Source organism: Homalodisca vitripennis, chromosome 1 (assembly GCF_021130785.1).
Source record: "Homalodisca vitripennis isolate AUS2020 chromosome 1, UT_GWSS_2.1, whole genome shotgun sequence".
Taxonomy (NCBI): Eukaryota; Metazoa; Arthropoda; class Insecta; order Hemiptera; family Cicadellidae; genus Homalodisca; species Homalodisca vitripennis.
The window spans coordinates 127,497,801-127,519,858 of record NC_060207.1 but is presented as its reverse complement, the minus strand read 5'-3'; the positions used below and the strand labels follow the sequence as shown (position 1 = coordinate 127,519,858).

At 33.2% G+C, this 22,058-nt stretch overlaps 1 protein-coding gene across 1 annotated transcript; it reads right to left on the bottom strand.

Annotated features, from left to right (window-relative positions):
- Positions 1 to 235: 235 nt before the first annotated feature.
- LOC124371127 (vacuolar protein-sorting-associated protein 25) lies at positions 236 to 21,463 on the bottom strand. Its single transcript, XM_046829443.1, has 5 exons — positions 21,251 to 21,463; positions 15,912 to 16,057; positions 12,146 to 12,233; positions 5,703 to 5,824; positions 236 to 766 (listed from the first exon to the last, which is right to left on the bottom strand). The coding sequence occupies exons 1-5, from the start codon at positions 21,298 to 21,300 to the stop codon at positions 654 to 656; spliced, it is 519 nt and encodes a 172-aa protein (XP_046685399.1). The 5' UTR covers positions 21,301 to 21,463; the 3' UTR covers positions 236 to 653.
- Positions 21,464 to 22,058: the final 595 nt, after the last annotated feature.

The following is a 22,058-nucleotide window of genomic DNA, read 5'->3' as shown; positions in this document are numbered from 1 at the left end:
GCACAGTCACCCAAGTTTTATATAAGATATAATTTATATATCAATAAATTTAGCTAGATTGTTATGAACAATCTAAAATGTTTTACCAAAAAAATATTTTAACATCTGTTCCCACAATAAGGCGTAAATATTTAAAAATTGTAATTGTGTAAACAATTTTTCATCCTACTTATTTTTAGAGCTAAGTTTTTTTTGGCAGAAAAGCACCACAATTGGGGAAATAATAAAATATCAATTCAACCTACAATGATAACATTTTATTTTTCAATTAGATATCCACAAATTATAGTTTCAGTAAGATAAAAATATTATTAGACTGAACTAATACACCAAATTCATATTGTTTGCCATGTAAAAAAATTATAAACGCACCTATCAATAGATTGTTTTATTAACAACAAATAAATTATGACATACATTAATCCAGAACTAATTTAAATGCACTAAAATTAAAAATTGCATTACAACTCAGTTTAGCACCTGATATAAGGCACTTTACTGTCCATTAACGATTATGCTATAGCATTTTACCTCATCCATCAACATTAACTGGAATGACTAGTAATTTCAAAATATAATGAAATGCTGTTTCATCCTTAGTCACACACAATGTGTGTGATGGCTGAAGCTCATAAAATACAATTCAGAGCGATTCAGAAAAACTTGACACCGTTGTTACCATCAAACATGATGAGTTCAGCTTTGTTTTCTCCCTCCAGCGTCTTCAGTGCCTTGACCAGCACACCCATCTCCATTCCAGTAAATTCTGTAAAATAACTTAAGACTTCAGCAAGACATAATTTTGAACCGAATTAGTCTATACAATAATTTTAAGTAAAAAACACATTTGAAACTTATGAATTATTTTGTAAATATAAATAACAGAGTTGTGTGGAAATCATTTTATGTTTAGTAAAATGCAAATGCAAAACTTATTTCATCTACTTAGGAAACATAATTTGAAAACTTTCTTCATAAAGATCCATTCATTGGGTCTTTAACTGCATTTAAGACAATGTCATCATTCTCAAGAACAGACTAGGTAATCAGGACTTTACATGAAGCAATGGGTAATAGTCACAAGAGGACAGAGTCAGGACTGTTAGGTGTCAGCTCCAATGTTCTCAGCTTCCCCAGGACGATTCACTTTTGGCTGGTTTATTGGGTCTTTAACTGCATTTCAAGACAATGTCATCATTCTCAAGAACAGACTAGGTACTCAGCACTTTACATGAAGCATTGGGTAATAGTCACAAGAGGACAGGGTCAGGACTGCTAGGTGTCAGCTCCAATGTTCTCAGCTTCCCAGGACGATTCACTTTTGGCTGGTTTATACCTGCCAGTAGAATCTACATCGTGTATGTAAAAACCAATTTGTTAATGTGTCTGGGTACCCCAACAGATATGCAGACACATCCCTAACCACAAATTTAAAGATATTGAGATAAAAATATTGAGGGATAGGACAAGTTTACTTTAAAGAATGGTAGTTAGTTGGGACTCCTTTAATAAATATTGGGTTAAGGGAGTACCCTAAATAGTTCTAAACATTTAGTAATCCCCCCTCCCCAACACTTTGAATGAAATAGGCTTAATCAAAGAAAGTCTCCCATCTTCTAAAGGTAGGATGGCTGAGATAGTGTCCACTACTCTTCGTGGTGGCTACACCAGTGTATATTGGCAGGAAATGGTCCCAATCCCTCATCCTGAATATTCTGTCACTCTGGAAGGCATGCATAAGTTCTTACGAGAGTGCAGTGAGTTTTATTCTTACCACACATATTTTTCAAGTAAACATTAAATAAGGTTTACAGCTACATTGTATGATTTGGTTGGTGTTAATAATATGTAGATAAACAAAGCCATGAGCAAAATAAAACCTTATTTTGATTTGCATAATGAATTAATTGTAAGATTCATTTCTTTATTTTTTTGAAATAAATAAAACACTTTCAAGTTAATTCAATAATAACAACATTTTTTTAAATTTCATTATAAATGGTTTCATACACACGCGGCTTTGAGGGGATGTTCCCTGTAGGGGTGACACCCCTCAACTCATAATTTTCAAATGGGGACTCCCTTATGATAGAAATGTTGAGAAAGGAATAAACATTAGATAGAGGCAAAGTATGGTTGAAAATAATGTTTATATTACTTATAAATACAATCTCAAATACAAATCTCCATTAAGAATTTAAAAATTAATTTTCACATCTTTTTTAGAGGTATTTATTGTGAGGGTTTGTTTTGTAATTGTATCTTTAAAGTGAAAGCAACACTAAGCATTTCTCACTCACTGTTTTCCTTCTTTGAAATGTTTAAATAGTTTTAATTCTGTTAAATGTGTCATATTTAAATTGTGATTCATTATCCAGAAAAGTAATAAAAATAAAAACCTCCAAAATGTGAAGACAATTTTTTATTATTTAAACAAGTTTTACGTCAGGTAACTTGAGACAATTGTAAACACACCCACTTGAGAATTAAACATTGCTTGCTTCTAATGTCAAGTATATTACTATCCAAAAGCTGTCCTATCATTCAATCTTAAAATAAATTCATATACTTTCTCTATTGTCACAATGAAAAATACACTATTTCTTTTGGTGGAAGGAGAGTTTAAAGACTAATACTACACAGAAATCTTCACAAGACTAAGTACATTCATAAACTGAAAATTAAACATAAATAAAAAAGCAATTATATTTCCAATAAAAATTGTGAAAGTACAAAAAGAATATCCAAAAGTGTGCTAACCTGGAAAAACACTCCGTTTTGCCTAATCTGTTAAATGTCTTTTTGTTTTCTTGAAGGTCTTAACACAAGAGTCAAAATATTTCACAGATCAATAGGCTAGTAACTCTCTTGAAATAAATAAAAATTGTTCTCTAGGGATCACTTAAAGTAACAAATAACTATTTACATAAAAATGTACAAAATAGAAAATTTTAAGAGAACGTTCAGCAGAAGTGTAGAGGGTAACACTTGGTGTGCACTCCTCTCTTACATTTAACACACATATAGGATGATTTTTTAAGTTTTCCTCCTGATTTAGTGCTTGCTACGCTACATACACAACAGTTTTTTTCCTTTTTTTTTCCAATTGTTTCAAAAAGTTTTGACAGCTGGGAAACGAAATGCATAGAATAGCCAACTTTAAAATCAAAATATGGCTACCTAGTATGACTTATAAACTGGGTAATGTAATTATCAGAAAGATCGTTGTATTGCGATTCTAAAACATTACAAGTATATTTATTTTGACTAATTAAAGTAATTTTTATTTTTTTTTTTACAAAACGTCCGAAAATACGGACGCTGGCAATCTTTGCCTAAACTGCCAACGTCCGAAAATACGGACGCTGGCAAACTACGCACAATAATCCAACGTCCGAAAATTCGGACGTTGGCACTAAAAGGGTTAAAAAAAAGATGAACTACATTGATTAATTATTATGACAAAAGTTAAGTCCTCTAAATAATAAACTAAAGAAATCCTGGATATTTAGCAATAGAGATCTTCTTAAGGCAGTGCTCTATTTCGAAATAGCAGTGGTTTTATATAGGGAGATCAAAATTTCATCTGGTTCTCTGTTAATTCTTGAATGATAGCGGATAGTATCCAATATTATTATATTACTGAAAAACTAGCTCACCAATGACAACCAATCTTTAGTGTTCTTCAAATTACTCTCAATTGGATAAGATGCACTTGTTGAAACGATTCTCCCTCTTCAAGTAAAAAGTTGCAAAGTCCACCTTTGGGATCGCTATTAGCTCTGCCATCACATACTGTTTGACCTCTTAAACTGTGTTTGAAATCTAGTTCCTTACATCAGGGATTCGAACTTCGGGAATAGCTAGAAGTCGGGACCAGTGGTCATGGTTTTTATTTAAGTCTTGCACAACTTCAAAACACCACTCATTTTGATCTTCAGTGAGTAATATTGGGGCAAAACTCACAACCGCTCATTTCAAACTTTAATCTTCAAACAGAATTTCAGGAACAATGATTTATGTATCTTCCCACAACTCATGCACTGTTACACTATTATCCACTATGAGCACTAACTGCACACATTGATGAAGGCCATCCATAACACAGATCACTTTAAACATATAATTTAACACGTTAGGTAATATGCCAAGCCTCCCTTTAGACCACGATGATTTTTGCAGGCTCATCATTTTCCTTCTTTGTTTGAAGTTTGTTTTTGACGATGGAAGAATTGTGAAGGAAACAGGGTTTTTCCGGACATTTGCCAATGTTTAGTAATACAAAAATCAATAACACTAAGTATTGAGATCTGCAATCTGATCTCTTCTTAAGGTGAATAACTAACCTAACACATAATAACAAACTAGGTTAAAATAAACCAATCATACCAAAGCGTTGTGACACGCGTAAGTCAGGAATCACAACCACCATGTTGTGTGTCAACTCCACTAACTCTAAAACATGCACTTAATAATAATCTAAACACAATACTAATTATTAAAACTGAACTACAGAATATAGGCCACAATAGGTCTGCATTCGCTGACAAACCATCTACAACTGGTCAGAGGCCAATAGCAAAAAATGACAATCATCACGGCAGAAACAGATGCAGAAAATAAAAAAGGGAGGGAACAGAAGTGGGCCTTTTTTGTTGTTGGTTCATGCTAGATGAACTTCTTAAAACCATACTGTGACTCTGCATTAGTTTATTACAATTTTTTAATCTGTTTGAAGGTTTTCTTTTTAGTTTATTTTTCAGAATTGGCATCCAAAGCGACTTAATCTCGACTGATTGGTTGGTCTGTCAATTTAATGTATATTGCATCTATTAATTTCCTTTTAAAGAAATGAGGTTACCAATGTATTATTTTGGCTTCATCCCAATTCATATGATGGTCTTCAGATCAACAATTGTGTGCAATTTGTAAGTTTTCTGTTAGACACTTTCTTGTGTTTTCTTTGTGTTATTTTATCCTTACGTTTTGGTCTTTTTGTCTCGCCTATGCATTCCCTAGTGCAACTACATTTTATAATGTAAAAAAGTTTTTGGAATCCTGTGTGCCATTTTCATTTCATCATTTTCCTATCTCTCACTTTTTTATGTGGATTTACAAACTAAAAAATCAGTCATGTTTTCACTGACAGTACAATTATATTTGATGCGTATTCCTGGATTTTGCTTATATAATTTTTCAAATAAAAAATACTTTTTCTGAGCACTTAAAAAAACATGCTCTTCAGAGATAACAATTTTTTTCGCTCGTTTTGTCCACTTGGATTATTTTGGGTGATTCATTGATGCTAATTATCCTAGAGCAAGCTAGCTGAATGACGGTAGTATACAATAGCGGCCAGGTAGCCACTACGATGACACAACTTTTGGTAATGATGCAACTTGATGACAACAGTTCACAAGCTGCATCCACTGCGACCAGCTAACTAAGCTATTGCCTTGCAAAACCGATTAGTAGTTGTAGCCTGGCAGTAGTTGTATTAATGAAAATCCTCATATGGTAGGTTTAAAGGCAATAATTTTGGTTTTAATTAATTTTAAATAGGTTATGTTAAGAATTAAATGTTTCAAGAACATTGTAACTTATTAATTTTCATTTACATAATAATGTACCATTTCAATGTAATATAACACCTTAAAAAGTTATGAGCAAATAAAAGTCTGAACTACAGTAGTTAAACAAACCTTGGTCAGGCGTGTTGATAATCTCATAGAATGTACAGACAGAGTTGGTGAGACCGCTGTCTTGTGCCCAACCGTACACCAGTGCACCCCATTCTGCCAGCGTGTTCCAGTACACATACCACCTGTAAAGTGCAGCTAAAAGCTATAATGTGATGTAACAGGTACAATGAAATTTTGGAAACAGTGATCACAAGATACAAAAACTGTTTCAAAAAGATTTCACAAAGTGTTAAAGATTAATCATATGATTTTAAATGTTTATATTTTGGAAAATTATATGTGGCGTAACATAAAATTATTGATGTTCAATGAACATCGTTTAGAGAAACAATAAGATTAGTTTGTTATAAATGGTTCATACCATCACTATGGCACAAGAGGCAAACACAACTTTGCTGTAACTGGTCATGACACAAGAGCTTTGGAGAATGATTTGTTATGTATACAATATATTACACACACACACACGCGCGCAGCGCGCACACGTGTGCACGTGTGTGTGTGTAAAAATACATACACTGTTTATGCCTTTAAAACATTTATTGGATTAAAATGTTGATATTAACACTCTTTTCAAGTAATAATGTAAAAACAGTTTCAAAAAATATAAATAATAAAAGAATAATAATAAACAATTTAGATTTGAGTTGTAGCAGCTGCTGAACATCTTATGAATAAAAATAAATCGCAAAATGAATTGCTAAGCATTAATTTTGAGAACGGCTGCACCAATTTGGCTAATTCTCTTTGAAAATATTCATAGAAATCCGACGAAGATTTATGCAAAAAGAAAGATTAGAAAAGTTAGCTAGAATATTTTGGAATTTTGAAAAAATTTAAGTATTTATGTTTTATATTTCAAATTTAACTGACACTAAACAGCTGTTGACACTTTCAGCCGAAGTTCGATAAATTGGTTGAAGCATCTGTTTACACTTACATTTTTAAATATTAAGTATACAGTGCTTGATCAGTAGTATAATTCAGATGGCAATTAAAAGGTAATATTTATATTTTACTCCAGATTGTACCAGTGATAAGCTTGAATCATCTAATGAATTGTAAATACTATTTAAACAGTGTTATAAGACCAACCTTAACCCTTTGACTGGTAGTTTTTCTCAGTAAAAGTGCTCTAAAAAGTAGCTTTTTTTAATTTTAGATTTTGTTTTTTTTTTAGGTGATTTGAGTTTACTGCAGTAGATATGTTATGAAAAACACTCAATTAAACGTTATTGAAGTGTTTTTGGTATTTATACGGAAATTAATCTAATTATGCACAAAAGTTATTATATAGAATAGAATATGATTTATTTTCGAAAATATTACAGTAACACATTATACAGGGTGTACATAAAGTCCTGCACGGGTATAATATTTTCTGAACGATAACAGATAAAGAAACAAGATTTGGTACATCAATACTACACCTAAAAATCTACTTTTCGAAGGAACTATCAGTTTTCTGTAATATCATGGGGACGTCCCGCAAGGAGTCAGAAGGAAATCTTAAATAGGAGCATAGGTCAATATGGACATCATTTTAAAGGGCTTATCTAGCAGAGTTTAATGCCGCAAACCGCACTCAAAAAGATTGATCCAGTACAAAATGGCGGCTGTTCAAAGATTTTACTTGGTTACATTTTATTAGTAGCCATAACCCCAGTAAAGCAAAACTGCAACCAAACGAATACTGCAGCTAACTACTACATTATGCTTGTCAGTTGTACAGAAGTGAATTATGACATTAGTTATCCTCAAGGGTTACAGATTTGGTCCTAATATATTGATAACGGGGAAAACCTGATAACAGTAACAATTAGAAATCTCTTATCTTTGGGTCGCAGTTAGGACTTTCCTATTAGCCAGTCTATTCATAGTAGGCTATTCTAGTTTTCTTGTTTTAGTAGTGCTGTCCATCCATTTTATCAGTGCGCTTTAGTACAAAAGAGTTTGTCGTATTGCTTGTAGTTCTTCAACTACACTATGTCGCTTGACGAACGTGAACGTATAACACTTCTTATGATGGTTGGGGAAATAACAGACGATCACATGAGGAAGCATGCCATTTATTTAATGACTACTTTCACGAGAGGCAGCCAATTTCTAGAACAACTGTAGGGAGAACTGTTCAACACTTTATGAAAACAGGAAGTGTTTCCGATCGTCATAGTTCGCTGAGATTTCTAATTGTTACTGTTATCAGGTTTTCCCCGTTATCAATATATTAGGACCAAATTTGTAACCCTTGAGGATAACTAATGTCATAATTCACTTCTGTACAACTGACAAGCATAATGTAGTAGTTAGCTGCAGTATTCGTTTGGTTGCAGTTTTGCTTTACTGGGGTTATGGCTACTAATAAAATGTAACCAAGTAAAATCTTTGAACAGCCGCCATTTTGTACTGGATCAATCTTTTTGAGTGCGGTTTGCGGCATTAAACTCTGCTAGATAAGCCCTTTAAAATGATGTCCATATTGACCTATGCTCCTATTTAAGATTTCCTTCTGACTCCTTGCGGGACGTCCCCATGATATTACAGAAAAACTGATAGTTCCTTCAAAAAGTAGATTTTTAGGTGTAGTATTGATGTACCAAATCTTGTTTCTTTATCTGTTATCGTTCAGAAAATATTATACCCGTGCAGGACTTTATGTACACCCTGTATACAATGATATACACAATGTACAAATCTAATGAGCAAACTTAAATAAAAATTTAACATTCTTGTAAATAAAATTTAAAAAACACTCGTATATTAAAAGAAATATTTTCAAAAACAACTAGGGCCTCTAGAGGCAAGTTCCTGTGGAGAGGTTCCTTTTATAACAAAAATCTTTTTCAGCTCAAAGAAAATTTCAACAAAACTTTGATATTTTTATAAGCTCCTAAAAAAAATTGATTAAAAGTGTGCTGCTGCAGTTATTAAGCAAATGAAAATCCACTTAAATAAATTCAAACTAAAATTTACTGTTACCTTCTTTAATTAACTAGGAATCTATGCAGAGAAGAAAATCTAATTGATCAAAACCCAATAACCACTTCTTTAATGTTTTTGAAAATAACTTTATATTCTCACAACTAATAATTGAAGAAATTTTACTAAACATTTTAGGTCCCAAAAAACAATAACTATTTGAAAAAATGCTAAGTTAGGCTTTGGAACTGGTATTGGTTCTTGCTTTCTTAATTTGTTTTTGTAACTATTTTTTAATTCTGGTAAATTGCCACTTATGACATAAAATATTTTTAAAACTTTATAAACAAACATATATTTAAGGGGAAGAATATTTAAATCAACAAAAAGAGGAAAAGATTTCTCCATTCCTCGTTTTTGTTTAATCAACCTTATGAATTTCTTTTGTTGAGTTAGAAGTGGCTTTAGATTTGTTTCATAGGCTCCACCCCAACAAAATATTCCATAGTCAAGCCTACTATTGACCAAAGAGAAGTACAGCATTCTTAACACTTCTTCGGTGCATATTTACAAAATATGAGAATAAAATAAAATATTCAGTATTTTCTCATAAACATACTAAGATACAGGTTTGGTTATAAGTTAGTAACAGTACACAAGTCGCATCAGAAATCTTTGATGGTGTGAAAGGCGTGAAAACAGTTGGACACACAAAGCGGAACGTCACAATCCCAGCACATCGTGTCCAAGCACGGCACCACTGCTAGCCGACACTAGTCTATCTGCGCACTTGGCATGCTCTCTTAGGCTTGTCCTTCTGCAGGAGTAATGGTGGGGGAAAAATACAGAGTAGTAAGTCTCAGGGGAGCAGCTTAGCCAAAAATTTGTGTGTACGTCTTTCTTGCACCATTTTACATAATCAGTAATTACAAAGCAACATTTATTTACTCAGGGTAAACAACAAAACGTTTACAATCAAGGCAACCAGTAACGAAAAAGCGAAGTTACAACCTGTGTTCACTACACAAACAGAAATAGAATCAGCATTACTTGGAACAACTGATTGAATACTGTCATATGGCCTGAATACCGTCAATTGGGTCTGAAAGAAATAAATAAAAGAGCAACTGCGATCTAGTGGGAATGACAAAAACTACTTGAAACTATTTCTTATTTATTCTGCTAGAACGCATTCGTATTCAAGCGAGAGATTATTCATCACAAAACATTATTATGAAAACTTTTTAGCGTCATAGAATTTCCTGCACGGCTATCGGGATTACTGCAGGAGGCACGTAGGGTGCTCCCGAATTACTAGTCAAAGGGTTAATAAGCAAAGCTGTGAATGTTTTCATATAAGGTATTCCAAAATGGTAGGCATCCTTGAAATTGTGATATGGTATTTCAGTGGCCTAAGGAAAAACAGAGAAATGAATATTAACATGCCACAATGATTCATTCTTTCCCAGACTAAAGTAAATTACAAGAGCCAGAAGTAGTATTTGACCGTAGTAGGTTTACGAGACCTGTGTATTTGTATTTTCTTGATTGGAGTAACAAGGAAAACTCAGCTAGGACGTTGGTAATAAAATTAATTTGAAACAGAAATGCTATTTCATGTTTCTCTTACACATGCAAAACATGATATGAGTTAGGTTAAACTCTGACACTCTTAACCATGAACAATTAAATAATAGACCTGATGGATGCCTTCTTATGCATGGAAAAATTTATAGGACTCCACCATATCACATCACAGGTAAATCGAACTTTGATTTGGAAATTGTGTGTGAAACCATGGGTAATAGCTAGTAGTGTAATAAAAATATATGTAATGTTGAGGCTATATGGTTGTCTTGAGTTTAGAATGAGTTGGTTAGTCCAATTCTTTTGTGCGTAATATATTCTGATACATTATCTAACATTTAAAAAGTTAAAAGAATTTTAAAATTTATCAACTTTATTTAATCTATTTAAAAAACTATCATTTCACTTTTTCTACTGTAAATTCTAAATTGAACAAATAGAGAGATAGACAGGTTCTTATCAAACAATGTATTTAATAATTAATTTAATATTATTACATGGTAAAGAGGAGGTATAAGATGTGAAGTCAACAGATATTGTGAAGGATCACAATTATCCACGTTCATAATAGTTATGACGAGACTGAAAATAGCCTAAACTTACTATTTTTTAGTTTCTTTATCTAGTTTGCAGATATAACTAAAATTAAAAGTTTGATGGTTGATTTGAAGTGTGTCTAAGCAAATAAAATTACCTGTATAAAATGTATCATTGGTAATTTTTAATCCTTTCGCAAATCTTCCACCTAAATTCTCATTAAAACTATTGCGATTGAAACTCAATTAGGAAAAATTCCTCTTCCAATTTCACAAAGAACTATGTTGTGTTTTTAAACACTGCAAATTGGCTCTCACCACCCAGTCTAAAAGTTGTGACATTGAAGGTATAGCTAGCAAGTAGCTTTTGTGGGGGAGAGTCCATACCATAATTATCAGTTGTAATAAGGTATGGTATTCACCTCCCATCACCGATTAGTTACAAATACTCTATATAGCCGCCTGCCCAACCCCCAGACCCCAATTTACCCTAAGTAAAAGACAATTTAATTCATAATTAATTGGTACCAGTAGCGAGAAAATATAGTCTTTTATATATATTTAACAACGGTACTAAGTTTAGAAGACCACCGGGTTCATCTATTGGCACTGGAATTCACTCAACTTGTCCACGTCAAACTCTGCAGAAACAGCATGGAGATAGGGAAGCTCATCAGCTGTTTAGGTAATTGGACCGCTGACCTACTACACTCTATTCGTCAAGAACACTAGTTTGCTGTGGCGGGAATTTTTAAATTCCGAGCTGACCGTCATAAAGTTACTGATGGTTATAAAACAAAAGGTGTGAATATGAGTAGATGCTTGCATCCATTGATTGCTGTAACTAATTAACGTTCTTGAAAACTCTATAGCATGAGACAGCACCAGAAGAGGCTGTAATGATGAAGGGGACAAGAGACCAGCCAATTACATCCAGATATTATAAAATTAAATTATTACATTTGGACAGTAATCTGATTAAAAACAAGATCTATTACTAATTAATACCAATTTTGAATTAAAATTTTGAAGGCAGTGATTGAAGAAAAGTAAGAGGTTCTCTTGATCGCAGGTAATATCCAATAATGTAAACATGTCGGCCCCTGGCTGCATCTCAGAACCAACCTTGGTCAGAAGCTTGGTTGAAGCTTCCAGATTGTTCTATCGTAATTTCTATTTTAGCAAGGTGGTTAAAGTAGTGTGTGTGGTATTGGAAAATTTTCTATAAGCACCAAAGTTCCAAGGATATCAGTCATCAGACTGGTTTTCTCATTGGTTCACCATAGTCCAAGCACCAAAATGGTAAAAAATTGTTTTGTTGAAAAAGAAACCACATTCTGAAAAGAATTTGAACTATTAGTATTTATAATATTCAATACCATGATAAAACTTAAAGTTTACCTTGTCTTTTCCTTGTTGATAGGTTCGGCGTTTCGACTTCTTTGAAGAGTTTCAAGAACTGCTAGAATACCTTCGGAGGACAATTTACCTGGACCTTAGTTAAGGAAAAATACCATAACAGTTTCTAAAATCTAATGCTGAACAATTGTTACTTTGACATATTTGAAAGCTGTAACCTTCTAATACTCTATTTGTAATTAGTCCTGCATTCCTGTTTCTTGACTGAAAGATTTATTTTTGGTTTGGTTTCCTTATATACTACTATCAAATTTAACTTGAGTTTTCATATTGTGATTATTGCTAGAAAATTAATCTCAATACATTTTCACAAAATAATGATAATAGTAAAATTATTGAAATATGATTTACTGAACAGAAACACACGACTTTGTGCTGTCTGTATAAATTTCACAAATATTATACAGCACTACGTTTGTAACTAGTTAATGTGCCTGGTGAGATTAGGGAGGAGGGGTTCTGTTATGGCAGAATTAAATCATTAAGCATCTACCAGATATTGAATTAACAATTTAAGGCCCAGCACCATCATGCACATGATACACCACTGGTACTGCCAGGCCCGTATTTAGGTCCATGCTATTCGTGCCCACCCACAGGACACCAAAGTTTGGAGGTGGAAAAATTTTACATTTTATTATTCATAATAAAATATTTCAAAAGCTTTAAAATAATTATAATACATTATGTTATATGATCATTCCAATTAAAATTTTTGTCAATAATCAGTTTGAGAAATTTTGTAGAATCATACGTTGGTATCACTAAATCATCAATGTTTTAGGTCGTTTTAGAGAAGCGCATGAAAAATGACAGAGTTCAATCGCAGTTATCCATGATTCAAAAACTGATATGAAGGAGGTAAAGGCTGATGTGTGCTTGCTTAATACAATCTGTGGCTAGAGATCTCAATATACCCTTCGCGTCTGTTTTTTATTGATCCTGTTATTTTTTTCACCAGGATATGTCGGATTCGGATAATACTATACCAACTAAAAATCCTTCTTCCTTCTCTGGCCTCTGAATCTCCCGCTGAACCGCCATTAGATATCACTTCACAGGGGGAGGCTTTAGCTGTTGAGCTCTTCCGCCATGTACTCAAAGTATCTGCTTCCTTCCTTCTAATTACTTTAATCTTTCACTCACTGTCTCTCTATTCAACAAAGATCTTGCAGGATCTTCGTCAAGAAAAAGCTTGTTGCATCCCACGCTGCCGTCAATGAGAGCATTATTCACACTAGAGTCTCCGGTCGAATTTTTTGATCACGGGCAGTTCCCACGATATTCCATTGTTTATTATATCAGGGGCAACCAACGAACAGGTGTTACATATCTTCAACAAATCCAAGGCAAGTTGGATATTCCAGAGAACCTTCATGTTGAAATCGTTACAGGTATACTTGAAAGCACCCATGTCCCAAGAATACCTGTGTAAGGAAATAATTGACCTCGCCATGATTCCAGTTAAACCAATCATCCACTTGTGGTATGAAGTCCACCTGCCCTTTGTTGTGGCATCTCAAGGCACTTGTCATTTTTGAATGCTGTTTCTCCGTTCTTCCATCCAGATTTCTTCTGGGCTCAATATAGGGCTCTTATAGTAATTTTTTTCTCCAGTAGAGCGTTTGTCGTTCTTTGGCAAGCACTTCTATAGTCAACATTCCGGCAATGACAGACACTGCATCATCAGAAACCGCGCAGAAGGCACTGGTAACTCGTAAGGCACTCCGTCGATATATTGGTGCAATTCGTCTATGTGACTCTTAGTTTTGGGAGGTATCAGCAATCCCGTATGTCAGCACTGATATTATGAATGATGTCATTAGTGCTCTTCTCTTTTCTTTTGGACCCCCTACATTAGCCATAATTCATAACAGCGTTGCATCTACCACTAAAGTCTTGCCAGGAAGATGCTCCACTTGTTCCTTCAAGTTAAGGTGATTATAGATCATCATTCCCAAGTAATGAAGAAAGGGTTGTGAAATGATTTCATCCTCTCCCAACACTAAATAAGATGGTTTCCACCCTCTTTCTGCTAGTAATGATTATTGCTTCTGTCTTGTACTCTTGTACTGCCAGTTATAAGTTGACAGAGCACAAGGCTCATCCACCGGCCGATTCTCTCATATGTAACATTAAAGGCGTAATTAATCTTTTTGAGAATCTTAGCAACAATCACTATGACTCTGTCATCTGTATACGCCAAGAACTTGGCCTTTCATAGTAGTGGTACTTTAAGGAACCCATCGTACATGATGTTTCACAGAAGGGAAAAACAGAGCCTTGAGGTTATGCTCCTTTGGAATGGTCTTCGTGTCATATTTCAAGTTGAGTATCTGGCTGTGTTAACTACTAGATTAATCGAATCCAATGTTGTAATCTAGGCAATTGCTTGCCAGTAATATGCACTAAGATATCCGTGCTGCCTGTTTCGACACACAGTACACATTGGCCGCTCATTCACACTTTTCTGCTTTATGGTATTCTTCTCCACATTTAATGCAGTGCGTGGATCGCTTCACTCTACCTTTACACAGGACTGAAAGATGACCAAAGCCTTATCACTTAGAACACCTAATAGATCTCTCTACTGTTCTTACACAGCAATTGGCCCAGCCAATCCTGATCTTGCAGTGTTCACCAGGCACGTTCTTTGCTACTGGGACGGCTAGTTTATAGCAAGATTGGTGTCTCTATAGGCCTTACGCAGAGTTTTTATTGCGTTATCCGTGATTTTGCATTCATCTCCGGCCACTTTTTCAAGGTTCCAAGAACATCTGGCTTTATTGTAGTGTCGTCCAGATCTCATCTCAAAATCTTTGCTGACAATTTTGCTTTACAGAGTTCTTTGCCTCTACGGCATTTTGTTAAGTAAGGACAATAAGCAGGTCTCTCAAGGCTGTCTTGCGGATCTTGTCATCTGTGGTGTGGACATGGTCAGTAGGTGCGCCATTTTTGACTCGGATCAAAATATCTGCGTACTCTAACTTCTCATTAGGTTAAATGATCAGTGCTTTCGGCTGAATTGCTGATCTTCGTGACTTCTTCTTGGACTGCTGCATTGTATACTCTGTCTGCATGTTTGTATTCTCCCCATAATTACAACTAGGTGAACCTCAAAGGCCTGTTTGAGACTCTACGCTAATCTTATAATTAAATTAATAGTTATCACATGCACTTAAATTTTCTTGATTCATGCTTATCTACTTGCTAGACTTTTCTACACTTCAGTTCTTTTGCTGATGACACAATCATGATTAACTCATAGACTTAAGAGATTTAATTTACCTAACAATTATTGGGAAACATTAATTTTGCTTTTGAATAACTTAAAAAAATTACTTTACATATTTCAAAAATGTGCTAACTTATTTTCAATTTTACTAATAAAAACTACCAATTAAATAGAAATAGATTTTAATTAGTTAATTTTTATGATGCCAACAAAATTCTTGAATGTTATATTAATTTTCAAAACAAACAAATTATTATACATGCTTAATATTTTATTCATCATGGTATTAACATAAACTTTAAAAAATTGACTGGTATAAGTTTATGAAACAGGTCATTAATTCTCTTTAAAAATACAGAGTTTTTAATTCTGAGAATATCAACTTAATTCTAAGAGAATGTAATGGTTTGGATGAATAACAAATTTATCCTCCATAACCAATTATCTAGATGTAAAGCCAACTTCTTAATATTAGGAACTCAATGTAATATATAATGAGTAAACAAAAGATACGATTAATGGATGCGTTGTTAAACAATGGAGACTTTTCAGCTTCTCTAACGTCTAGCACGTACTGTCTCGTAGAGCGGTGGTATTCCAAGACGAGATTCCTCCACGCTTCCAACTGTCTCTTTCTAGTTTCTTCGTTGGGTTGAATACTAAAGTCAAAACCACATTCATTAAGACTAGACAATATTATCCATAACAACAACAACCATAATAACAGAAAATATAGAGTTGAGCTCAAGAGAATTACTGTAAAATTATCCTATACCTATCTAAAATATTTTCTATTGAAAAATTAAATTAATAGGTAAATTGAAACAATGTATCATTGATAATGTCATTGAGAAGTTACAAATAATTTGTCTACAGCGTATTCATATATCTTTTCCTACCACTTGAAGAGAAACGAGTATAAGAAAATAGCTGTTTTATTGTCATTTGTATCAGAACAACACAAACAAAAACAAATATTTTTAACATTAGATATAAAGAAATGTTTCATAATAATTGTTAGAGCATATTTTAGAATAATGGAATTCATAATTAACCTGTTAAGGCTGTAATGAAAGGACCTTGAGGTTTACCACATTTTAAGAACTATTTTAAAACTCAAACTAGTGATGGGATAATCTATTGCATTTTCCAAATTTGTAATCATTGTTCTTATATTCAATTAGGTTTTTCAGTTTAATGAAACATTTGGTTGAAAACAGGTTTAGGTTCTATGTTTACTATCAGTTACTGTACATAATGAATACATATGCAAAATAATAATATTAAGAGGCAGTTATGGATTTAATACAAACTTGCAAAAAAATAGTGTTAAGAATAAATACTTAAAACAATTTACATAACATTCACACTGCACTACATTAAATTAATTAATGTTTCTTAACTACCCAGTAAAATAATATGCTGATGGGCCTAATAGATAAGATTACTCTCAATAATTATTAAAATATTTTAAATAATGGATTTTTATATTCTGTGACATAAATCTACATTATTTATTTCAAATACAAAGCCCTAAAGTTTGCACCATACTAGCAATTTCTTCAATTCAATGAAAACAAGTACTGGAACAATATTAACATATTGAGCAGTTTAGAGTAGTTTCATTTAAAAACACTTTTAAATGTGTAGTTGACTGGATTCACTCACTTAGCCACAAATTGACAACAGTTAACCCATTGGCTTATACATATTTTTACTATCAGCTCAACTCTAGTTATCCTATTAAAAATGCTAAAAACGTAAGAGTTTTGTTATATGTTTATAAAAAATTTATTTTTCAAGTTATTTGGTTATATTTTATATCTTTTTGGATTAACATGGAATGGGCTTTAATAATAAATAGATAGTGATATATTCGGTCGTAATTTAAAAATAATAATGCTGTACAAACTAAAAAAGTTTTGGAATTTTTTAAATTGTATTGATGATTACATTCTTTGATATAAAAACCGGGTCCGCTTATCGTACCCTACCCAATTTTTCATCCAATTGTTTTACTCAAGGTACTAGAAACCATTTGGGCAATTTTAGCCAGTTGATTTAATTTTATTAAAACTGCATTTTGATGATTAGTAAACAATAATGGGAAAATGTTTGCTTCATTTATTTTCGAACATTTGATGTAAATTTTTATTTAAAAAAAAAAAAAATACAACGTAATAAAACATGATATTTTTATTTACAAACAAATTTATTTAACAGTTAATCTTGTTTTCTCAATTTATCTCATCAGTAAGGAACAAACATTTTGTTTTTGTTTTATTTTAACTAAATACCGTACGGTATTTCTTTACAGCTAGTAATGTATTATACTGAATAAAATCGATTTTTTGGTACTTATTTCTGTTTTATTTTAGACTTTGATTATATCAATTTTCTCAGAATTAAATTCTCTACAATTAATGTTTGTTGATTTTATGTATTTATTACCAATTTAACAAAGTTATTGTACATCAAACTTAAAAAAACATTGTTTCGTGCCCCAATTTTTTGCATTTAACCCTGAATCCCTCAAAAACTACTACAGGTACAGTTCTGAAACCTATTTTATTAGCTTTATCAGGTAAAAATACATAAGAATCCACGATATTTCTTACTTAATTAACCTTTCCAAAAGTTCAGTATGGCTTTATTTTACTCTTTACCCAGGAATTCAGGCGAAATCTTTCGCTAGCTGTAACTCGCTAACGAAGCGTTTTCGGACCTATGTTTATATAACATTTTTTGGTACTTTGGGATTATACCGACCACACCCAGACATGAATCGTTATTTCACATTTCGTTTCTACTGATTACTAGATTAGCGTAGAACAATATTTCGTCAATATAAAACAGGAATTGTCTTATCGCAAACACCTCCCCATCCTCAGACAGAGGTCAAAGTCGAGCGTCTAGTAGATAACGTGATTGCAGAGTCTCGCCGCCCGTTCAGCTGGTGCATCGCTTTGTTGTACTTCCGTGTTTTACCTCTACATTTCTCCAAACACAAAAATTCAACAAAAACAAACATTTACCAAACTAAACTTTTTATTAAAAAAACACTCAAAACTTGTTTTTATTCTTGATCACATTCCGCCACCCAAAATGCGAGTGCCTCCGGCCATCAGCGCGGGGGCAGCACCGAAGGACGAAAGAAAAACATCCCTCGAGATAGTACCTATCAGTAAAATATCAAATTCTAGAGGGGCTAATCAGAAATATAAATTGAATTGTAATGGAAAGGCAATGATGTACCGTGCAAATCACGTGATGCCGCGCGGCCTGCCGTAATCAGGATTCTCGAGAATGATAAGATAACAGCGACAACAATACCGATCACAATACCTGGAAATGCTTGTAAGTTTGTAATTTTGTAATTGAAGAGTTGTTTTTTTCGTTGTATCATGTTTGTTTCTATAAATTTCTATTTTTGTGTTCTTCATACTGGTGTGGTCGGTATAATCCCAAAGTACCCATTTTTTCATTATTTTTACTACCTAGTACAATGTGCTATAGAAGTGGGGGGAGAACTTCATGAATCACCCTGTATATGCATAGTTTGTCAGGATAAATGTTTTTTTTTAAATACTGAAAATTCCAAGAATATTGATTTTTTTCTCTTGTAGTACACTAATATTCTTATAGTAACTTATTATTCATTTAAATTTCAATTAACTGTAGTATTGCAGTTTTTCTTATGTGTTACAACAATATTAGTCTAATTTATACTAACATTTGGTTGAAAAAGGAGTTTAAAAAAAATTATTTAGATGGGGCTGTACTTGGATCTAAAATTATTTAGATTTCTTGTCACGGAGCGGTTCCGTGATATAAATTTTGAGCCCAGACTAGCTGTCACGGAACCGTTCCGTGATACAAGGCCAATGGGTTAATAAAATTAAATCAACTGGCTAAAATTGCCCAAATGGTTTCTAGTACCTTGAGTAAAACAATTGGATGAAAAATTGGGTAGGGTACGATAAGCGGACCCGGTTTTTTATATCAAAGAATGTAATCATCAATACCTAGTATTCGCATCTCAAATCGCAGACTCTCAGATTGATATAAAGTATCTATAGTCCTCAATAACAATTATATGTTTTAAATTACAATATGAATTTAACAATATGAATTTAAAAATATGAATTTAAACAAATTATTATAACCAAAATTAGGAAAACAACTGAAGACGACCATTAAAAATAGCAGTCAATTTTAGTAAACTACACGACATTGCTTTGAAAGATTATAAGACATGTTATTCGTGACTTCAACATGTTGAACTTGTACCGAAAACCCCAATATGTGAAATTTGTGGGAAAGAAATAAATCTAACTGTGAGAGGAGCAAATATGGTCGTCTTCAGTTTTCCTAATTTCGGTTATAATAATTTGTTTGATCACCGTTAATATTAAATTCACATTTTTATTAAAAATATAATATGTTTGTTATTGCGGACTATGGATACTTTAATATCGATTGATAGTCTAGGATTTGAGATGTGAATATTAGGTATCGATGATTACATTCTTCGGTATAAAAAAACCGGGTCCGCTTATCGTACCCTACCCCAAATTAATTCAACGTAAAATCACCTACGTGCGGTAAAATTTGGGTAATGACAAGTACAATGACGATGTACGAGTTGTCACAAGGTGTCGAAACATTTATCCTTCAAAATAGTAAAAAGTAACAATGTTACATTGTTTTTTTTTTTTTTTTATATATATAAACATACATAGCCTAGATAGCTTTTTTATTCATTACTAAATTTTATTACTTTTTAAGATATAAAAACAGCCAAAGAACACTGTATTTTGGTATAGGGTACGATAAGCGGATGCGGTTTTTTATATCGAAATTGGCAAACGATATTACTTAATCATAACCATTGATATAATCAATCAATACTGATTAATTATTTTGAATTATTAACTTAAATAGTCTATACCAACAGCTGTAAACACTTTAAAATAATACACGTAGGGTAATATTTCAATTTTACATAAGTAATTTTAATTATTATTAAAAATGGCAGTCAATTTTAGAAAAACTACACGACATTGCTTTGAAAGATGATAAGACATAAATAAAATATATTATTTTTGTGGCTTCAACATGTTGGACTCGTACCGAAAACCCCATTATGTGAAATTTGTGGGAAAGAAACAACTGTAACTGTGAGAGGAGCAAATATGGTCGTTTTCAGTTTTCCTAATTTTTGTTATAATAACTTGTTTGATCACTGTAAATATTAAATTCATATTTTAGTTTAAAACATATGATTGTTATTGAGGACTATAGATACCTACTTTTATATCGATTGATAGTCTAGGATTTGAGATGCGAATATTAGGTATCGAAGACTACATTCTTTGATATAAAAAAACCGGGTCCGCTTATCGTACCCTACCCATATTTTGTAATACCCATAATGTAATTTTGTTTCAGTAGTTATATCGAGGATTCATTTATCATGTATATTGATAATCATTAGTATTGATATGATTTGATTGTCATGGTGGCCGCTTGGTATACTGCAGCAAAATCTGGATTAAATGTGTATTTATTTATTTGAAGTGGGAGTTGTCAGCTTAAGAAGTTTTGTTAGCCTATTTCTTTAAGTAGTACCTTTTCAATTGTTTTTCTACATTGATAAGCAATTTATCTTTCCACATTTAGTTTAAAATTCAAAAATACTTATATCACATACAAATTATTTCCATTTGTTATTAAACTAAGCATGAAGTAAATCTTAGCTATTCATCTCATTATTAAGGTTATAACTTAGATGCCAAACCAAAGAACAAATCTTCACAATAAAATAATAATAATAATAATAATACGCTTACGTAAAGAACGGAGGAAAATTGTATTGCCATGGCCATTCTATTGAAGTCATGATTTAATTTATAAATAAACAAAAAATTAGGTACAATGGACTATTCACATGGGTATTTTGACATATTTTGTAGTCTAATCAATGACAACAGCCCTACTCTCAACCCAACCAGCACTGTGTCACTCACTGACTTACGTCTCCCACAAAGTAGCCAAGCCTACTTTTTTCGTTGATTTGCAGCCGATTTCAGAATCCAGATCAGATGACTATGAATACTGGTGGCGAGAGAAAAGAAAAGACCTGGCCCGTGCCGGCGCACAGCTGTGTACTTGTGTGTTGCCGCGCGGTAATTTCAGGCGCTTCGCCCCACAGCCAACCCTGCGAATTGTTTATCCTAGTAATGGAACAGTGAAACAATAATGGAATTACGAAACAAGGCGCGGCAACATACTAGTAGTAGCGCCTGCAAATTTCAGATAGGACAGAATCCAGGTCTCTTCTTTTCTCTCGCCATCAGTAGCTGAAATTAGCAACAATTGCTTACTCTTTGAAATATACGTGAGCTTTGACATACTAAAGGCCATGTCACACTGCCGTGGCGTCGCGTCCGTCCATCTGCGGATGGATTTTTAAAATAATCGCTAACCATGTTGTCAAATAGGACAAGTCACACTGACATAACCGACGTGGCGCAACGTTCGTCGCGTCGGCCACCGTCTGCTGCGCTATGCGGCTGGAGCGATCTTTGGCGGACGTCGGCGATGCTACGAACGCTCGCGCATGCGCATAAAGCATCTCCCCAACCCCCTCACCGGGGC

What these genes read in the sequence shown, in the direction of transcription:
- LOC124371127 (XM_046829443.1), bottom strand. Translation starts at nt 21,300, where the DNA reads ATGACTTCAATAGAATGGCCATGGCAATACAATTTTCCTCCGTTCTTT. An exon ending in TAACAACGCATCCATTAATC is followed by an intron (nt 12,234 to 15,911) that starts GTATCTTTTGTT and finishes ACTAAGGTCCAG; the next exon opens with GTAAATTGTCCTCCGAAGGT. An exon ending in TATCAACACGCCTGACCAAG is followed by an intron (nt 767 to 5,702) that starts GTTTGTTTAACT and finishes GTTATTTTACAG; the next exon opens with AATTTACTGGAATGGAGATG.